The 6922-nt window shown below is 50.3% G+C and overlaps 1 protein-coding gene across 1 annotated transcript; it reads right to left on the reverse strand.

Annotated features, from left to right (window-relative positions):
• Positions 1 to 4271: 4271 nt before the first annotated feature.
• Positions 4272 to 6682, reverse strand: CCL24 (C-C motif chemokine ligand 24). The gene is made up of 3 exons (XM_015078783.3): positions 6484 to 6682; positions 6167 to 6284; positions 4272 to 5265 (listed from the first exon to the last, which is right to left on the reverse strand). Exons 1-3 carry the CDS (start codon positions 6554 to 6556, stop codon positions 5097 to 5099), a joined length of 360 nt encoding a protein of 119 aa, XP_014934269.1. The 5' UTR covers positions 6557 to 6682; the 3' UTR covers positions 4272 to 5096.
• Between the last annotated feature and the right edge of the window lie 240 nt (positions 6683 to 6922).

Consider the following 6922-nt stretch of genomic DNA (forward strand, 5'->3'; position numbering starts at 1 on the left):
ACAGATGAACATAAGGGAAGGGAAACAAAAATAATATAAAAACAGGGAGGGGGACAAAACAGAAGAGACTCATAAATATGGAGAACAAACTGAGGGTTACCGGAGGGGGTGTGGGAGGGGGGATGGGATAAATGGGGAAGGGGCCCTAAGGAACCTACTCCTGAAACCATTGTTGCACTAGATGCTAACTAATTTGGATGGAAATTTTAAAAAAGAAAAAAGAAAGTTAAAAAAAAAGAAACAAATGAATAGTTCTCGTGCGTGAAGTGCCTCAGAGTGAGGTAAATCCCTATATGGTAAAATTACTGTTGTAGTCATTGTATGTCATCTGATGTGTCAAATATTTTATTTTTGGCCAATAGGAGACATATACTGATTTTGTTGCTAGGCTAGAAGTTTAGAAAAGAAGTTGGAACTATTTTCACAACATGAAGATCTTTTTAATAAATGGAAGACAGGCAAAACGAAATTTTCGTTTTGATTGTTATCCCAGTGTAAACATTTTCTATCAACAACTAATTTTCTATGTGTGTGTGTAGTATCTATGCCCTGTTTTGACATTCTATTCTTATTATAATAAAATAATATATATATATATATAAAATTTGAGATCGAATCTGATAAAATGTTTATTTGAGAGTTAATGAAAACAAAAAGTTAGTATTTTCCTTTCCTTTGGAGAAATACCCAGGAGTGGAATTGCTGAATTAATAGTTCCATTGTTATTCTTTGAGGAACCTCATCCTGTTTTCCACCGTGGCTGCACCAATTTGGGCAACTGAAAAAAATATTTTTAATGTTTATTTTTGAGAGAGAGAGTGGGAGAGCGACAGAGCATGAGCAGGGGAGGGGCAGAAAGAGAGGGAGACACAGAATCCAAAGCAGGCTCCAGGCTCCGAGCTGGCAGCACAGAACCCGACACAGGGCTCGAACTCACGGATCGCGAGATCGTGACCTGAGCTGAAGTCGGATGCCCAACTGACTGAGCCACCCGGGTGCCCCTGGGAAACTTTTTAAAAGAGTGCAGATTTGGAGCACCTGGGTGGCTCAGTCAATTGAGCGTCTGGCTCTTGATTTCAGCCCAGGTCATAATTCATGGTTTCTGGGATCGAGCCCCATGTTGGGCTCTAGGCTGGCAGCATGAGACCTGCTTGGGATTCTCTCTCTCTCCCCCCCCCCCTCTCTCTCTCTCTCTCTCAAAATAAATAAATAAACATTGAAGAAAAAAGATTGCAGATTTCTGGGTCTCATTCTGGCAGGGTCTGAGTCACCACATATGGGGTAGGGCCCAGGAATATGTATTTAAAGCTTCACAGATGATTCTGAAGCCCAGTCAGGATTGTGAGCGGCTGTTCCGTGTCTTTCATTTTTTCTCGCTTGGCCACAAGGCCTCAGGTGCTCTCTTCCTCTTCCGCTCTTGGGTTACAATAATACCTTTTGACATACCAGCTGCGTGCTTATGAAAGAACTTTTAATTCGCTTTTTAAACGAATTTCTTTAAATGTTTATTTATTTTTGAGAGAAAGAGAGAGCATGAGCTGGGGAGGGGCAGAGAGAGAGAGAGAGGGAGACGTAGAATCGGAAGCAGGCTCCAGGCCCTGAGCTGTCAGCACAGAGCCCGACGCGGGGCTCGAACCTGTGAACCATGAGACCGTGACCTGAGCTGAAGTCAGACACTTAACCGACTAAGCCACCCAGGCGCCCCCGCGAGCTTTTATTGACAGGTTTTGCTGGAGGTGGAGAGCTCTCCCAAACACAGGTCAACTTTGCCCTAACATGGCCACAAACTGAACCCAGTCCCTCCCTGACCAGCCCCTGGCACGCCGTCCATCTCCAGAATATGTCCTTCCCAAGGGAGCCTGAGAAAGAGTGTGGGTGACTCAGTGCATGTGTCATTGTGCTGGTGGCCTGTTCAGAAGTAGGATAGGAGGGTGTCACCTCACCATACGCAGAGCGGCCATCCAGGTCCATGGCTCACATTCTAGAGCAAGGCCAGACAAAGGCAGAGCAGGGCATCTGGTGGACAGTTCCCATGCTCCCCACCGGTGCCTTCTTTCTCCAGACACATTTAAAGGCCACCAGAGAAATGAGACAGGAGGGAGCAGGGGCACAGAGCCTGCCGGAATGGACACAGAAGTGTCAGCTGGGGGTGAAGGGGGTTAAGAGGTACAAACTTGCGGTTACAAAGTAAATAAGTCCTGAGGATGTAACACACAGCCCAGGGAATATAATCAATAATACATTTTTTGAATGTTTATTTATTTTGAGGGGGGGAGGGGCAGAGACAGAGGGGAACAGAGAATCTGAAGCAGGCTCCTCACTGTCAGTGCAGAGCCCTACGCAGGGCTCAAACCCGTGAAGTACAAGATCGTGACGGGAGTCGAAGTCGGGTGCTTAAACGCTGAGCCACCTGGGCGCCCCTACAGTCAGTAATACTGTCATACCTTGTATGGTGACAGATAGTAACTACACTTACTGTGGGGACCATATCGAAGGGTAGAAACATATCATATCACTCTGATGTACACCTGAAACTAACAGTATATTATTGAATGTCATTTACGTTTCAATTAAAGAAAAGAAACTGTCAGCCAGATGCCCTGGCCCCTGCAAGACCAGCTTCAGCTTCTCCGCCTCCCAGCTGGGCTGGGTCATGCCCTCAGCTAACATTTATTGAGCCTCTACTATGTGCCAGGCACTGAGCTAAGTGCTTCCCGTGCATTAATGCCTTATTTAGTCCTCACAATCAACTCATCAAATAGATAGTTCTATTATGCCCATTTTACAGATGTGGGAAGTGAGGCCAGACTACACGCCTACCTTGTGGAAATTAACCAAGACCACCCAGATGAAGACAAACACGTTATTCATTCAGAGCTTGCTACAGCAAGACAGTCAGCCGCTCTCACTGGTGTCTGCAGAGACTCAAAGGCAGGCCAGGGAACGGGGGGTGGGGTGGGGTGGGGGGCTCAGAGTGGACAAACGGGGAGGCACAGGGGTGCTTCGGTGGGAGGTGGTTGGCCTGGAGAAGCGAACAGCTTCTGTGATTGACTTGGGAATATATAGCTGGCTCCCTCTGGCTGGTCCTGAGTTGGAAAAGGGCTGGGGGGTGGGGTGGGACTAGGAAGCTGGCAGTCTCTGACCCAGTTGTGATGGTTCCGGGCCAGTTGCTACACAGCCCGTGGGTCAGACTTCTGTTGTCATCTATGGTCTGGCCCCTGTCCCTCGCCTTCCTGTCTCCCTTCCCTGAATGCTCCAGCTTTCATCCATCCCCAGAAATAACACTCTTCTTGCCGAGGGAAACCTCAGTCACATTCAGATGCCAACCTCGTGCTGAGGATGTCTGCAGGATCCCCTCAACGCACACCCATAACGTCCCTCATTTGTACTGTTAGCGTTACTCTTTATTCTGCTTTGTGGTCGAGTTGCAAGAACCTCAACAGCAGCTGCACCCGGAATGCCTCCCACCTTCTCACACCTTCTGTGACTCTCCACGCCCGAAGGCTTGTTTGCAACCGAGGGAGGTTGCTCTACTCCCACCTGCAGAAAGAGCACCCCTGCGCACAGCTGGCAATGACTGACGCAGCAGGGCTGTGATGAGGGGTGGGTCTCACCCACTTCCCAGCTCTGACTGAGCTCTGCCTGGTGACCCTCCGTTCCTGGCCACCTTCCTTGCCTTGTGTTGTCTTGTGTTGCCTCCCCATTCTCTCGAGGTTACTCCCTGTACCTCCCATACATAATCATTGCACTCGGATCTTTGTTTCAGGGTCTGATTCTGGGGAAAACCCAAGGTTTAAAAGGGCTTATTATTCCCATTTTACAGCTGAGGAAAACCGAGGCACAGAGACCGTGACATGTTTCAAGGTCATGCAGCTTACAAAGTAGGATTGGTACTAAACCCACACTGCTCTTGATTTGTGAGTGTGTGTGTGTGTGTGTGTGTGTGAGTTATTTTTCTCCCTAATTCTCTGAAGCTGGAGCCCCTCTGTCATTTTATAGCCTTGTCGTGCCTGCAACAGTTCCTTGTGCAATAATGTGTTCTGTTGAAATTTTAAAAAAATCTAATAGAATCCTGCTGTGCGTGAATGTTTTTACAAAGTTCATGACAGGACTCCCAGGAACAGGCTAAGACCACTCCTGGGATGCCTGGGGCTCAGGCTGCCTTTATCCCCTCCAATGGGCAACTCCGGATCATCTCTGGGGCACACACTCCCATTGTTCAGACCCCAACCCTGTCCCCACAGGAAGAGAGCAGGCAAGACACAATTACCTGAGAAGGAGAAATCACATTTTATTTGAATTGTTACTTGAGAAGAGCAATTGTGTCTACACTTTTGACATACAAATCACACGATATCTCATACATGGGTGGGGGGGGGACCCTGGAATCCTTCTCCTACTAGAACCCTGACTCCATCCTCACATTCCAAAAATGTAGGGAAAGAACCGGCCTTAAAGGCAGAGCAGGTCTTTGTCCCCAGAGAAGCACAGGGCCAGCCATTCCATAAAGCGGAACGCCTCCCCCAAACCCTTTCTTCCCAAAGGAATTTAACAACCCAGACTGACCCCTCATCTTCACCCTCTAGGTCCATTTCATCACAAAAACCAAAGAGTCCCTGAAAACGTCATTAATTACATCCCATGAGCTGTGTGCGAGGAAGGCTGGGGATCTGGCAACACGCGCAGCAAAGGAGCCCTAGATTTTATTGGGTTTTTATTCACCCAGGATTCTGGAAGTAGGGCAGGCTCAGGGCTTCTGTAGAGTGATGAAGAGCCACAGCTGTTGACAGGTCACCCATACCCAGACAGACAGACAGATCCCACTGCAAGACCCGAGGACCCAAGAAGCCAGCTCTAGGCTAAGCTTTGAGACACAAGCAGTGACTGTCTGCAGGTGAGGCCCGATGCACCTGGGCTCTGGGTGCCTGGAAGGCAGGGAAGGGCCAGCATAAGCTCCGGAGGAGGGCAGACGGCTGCCACCATCTTCCTTCCAGAACCTTCTCCGCCAGCTCAGGGAAGGCAAGGGGCCCAGGGTGCATGAGCTCTCCCCCTCTCATCACTGGCGCACAGGCCCCAAGCTGAGGGCCGGGCGGTGGTTAGATGGCAGTGCTACTGGCAGGGGACCTCTGCGGGAGGGCTTTGACACCCATCGCCCTGAGCCCCGTGGCCGCCTTCTTCCGCTTGGCGTCCAGGTTCTTCATGTACGTCTGGACCCAGCGCTGCTCAGGGTCGCCACAGAACTTCTGGCCCTTCCGGGTGGTGAAGCTGCAGGAAGGGTGACAGGGCACACTTGAGACCTGGCCATGACCTTGGACCTCTTGACTTGATGAGGACGTGGGTGTGGAGGCCCACAGAGGGCAAGCTGCTGCCCGGGGCCCCCCTAGCAGTTCCTGACACAGTGTCTTCTCTCGGGGTGTCAGCATCTCTTTGCATCACCTGTTCTCAAGCTCCCTGTCAGATGGGGGGAGGCCCAGCCCTGCCTTTAGTTAATGTTGGATCTGAAGAGAGAGACACAATGTCTACCCACAGGGAGTAGAGGAAAGGAGAAAATGCACTGAAAACCTCCAGGGAGTGACGCCTGGGTGGCTCAGTCGGTTGAGCATCCAACTTTGGCTCAGGTCATGATCTCTCGGTTCGTGAGTTTGAGCCCCACAGAGGGATGATCCTCTGTCCCCATCTCTCTGCCACTCCCCCACTTGTACTCTCTCTTTGTCTCTCTCAAAGTAAATAAACTTGAAAGAAAGAAAGAAGGAAAGAAGGAAAGAAAGAAAGAAAGAAAGAAAGAGAAAGAAAGAAAGAAAGAAAGAAAGAAAGAAAGAAAGAAAGAAAAAGAAAGAAAGAAAGAAAGAAAGAAAGAAAGAAAGAAAGAAAGAAAGACAAGAAAGGAAGAAAACCTCCAGGGATTAGTTAAGGTAATGGGATATGCCCCCAAATAGTGCCTAGTATATGTATATATTTATATATATCTGGTGCTCAAGAAATGATTGTTGTCTCAGAGTCCTCTTCCTAATCTCTTGGGGGAGAAAGCTGAGGCTCAGGGAGGTGAGGTGGCTTCCCCAGGATCAGAGAGCCAGGCCCTCCCAACTTTACTCCCCAGTGACCCTGAATGGATGGTCATCTCCCCTGCCCCTCTCGCGCCAGGAGTCCGGGAGAGGAGGTTACTTACATCACTCCTGCCTTGGGGCAGAGGCTCCCACTGGACAGCTGGTAGCTAACCACTCGGCTCTCTGGAACTTTCTTGGAAATGAAGGACATACAGCAGGAAGAGGGGATGGTCACAGAGCCTAGAGGACGGGAGAGAGAAGAGCCCGGGCTGCCTGAGACTCTGGGCTGCCGAGCCGAGCCCAACACCTCCCAGCCCTGGGGCCACCGTTCCTCAACATTCCGCTCCAGACCCAGCCCAGTCAGTCCTCCACCCTCCACTGTGCTGTCCCAGCCACACTGTCCTGCCTGACAGCCCCGGGCTGAGGCTGGAGCTCTTACCTGCAGGGGCAATGCGGTGGGCACACAGGGCCAGCAGCAGGAGGCTGGCCACCATGGTTGCAAGGCCTGCCATGTGTGGGAGAGGGAGTTCAGGACCTAAAGCTGGGGTGCAGGAGGAGAGGGCCACGTTCCTTTCAGATCACCTGGACCTCCCTCTGCCTTTTATAAGGGCAGCTGGGAGGAAACACCCACTGATAGAGCCTCCCCTCACCCCTTCCAGGCTTCCCTGAAAGTCCTCAAGGCCCACGAATCCTGCCAAGGGGAAGTTCTTGTGTAGCTGAGTCAGGCGTTATTTGGCGTATTCTAAGAAAGGGCTGGGGGAGGAGAGGATCACCCAATCTAAGTGGAGTGCAGAAGTTTTGGGGGCATAGTTAGAAGGCTGATGAGGATCCTTGGGGTGCTAGCTGTTCATTCCTGTGGGATCCTGGAGAAGTCCCTC

This window comes from Acinonyx jubatus, chromosome E3, assembly GCF_027475565.1.
Source record: "Acinonyx jubatus isolate Ajub_Pintada_27869175 chromosome E3, VMU_Ajub_asm_v1.0, whole genome shotgun sequence".
Taxonomy (NCBI): domain Eukaryota; kingdom Metazoa; phylum Chordata; class Mammalia; order Carnivora; family Felidae; genus Acinonyx; species Acinonyx jubatus.

What these genes read in the sequence shown, in the direction of transcription:
- CCL24 (XM_015078783.3), bottom strand. Translation starts at nt 6,556, where the DNA reads ATGGCAGGCCTTGCAACCATGGTGGCCAGCCTCCTGCTGCTGGCCCTG. An exon ending in CCACCGCATTGCCCCTGCAG is followed by an intron (nt 6,285 to 6,483) that starts GTAAGAGCTCCA and finishes CCCGTCCTCTAG; the next exon opens with GCTCTGTGACCATCCCCTCT. An exon ending in TGCCCCAAGGCAGGAGTGAT is followed by an intron (nt 5,266 to 6,166) that starts GTAAGTAACCTC and finishes CCCTTCCTGCAG; the next exon opens with CTTCACCACCCGGAAGGGCC.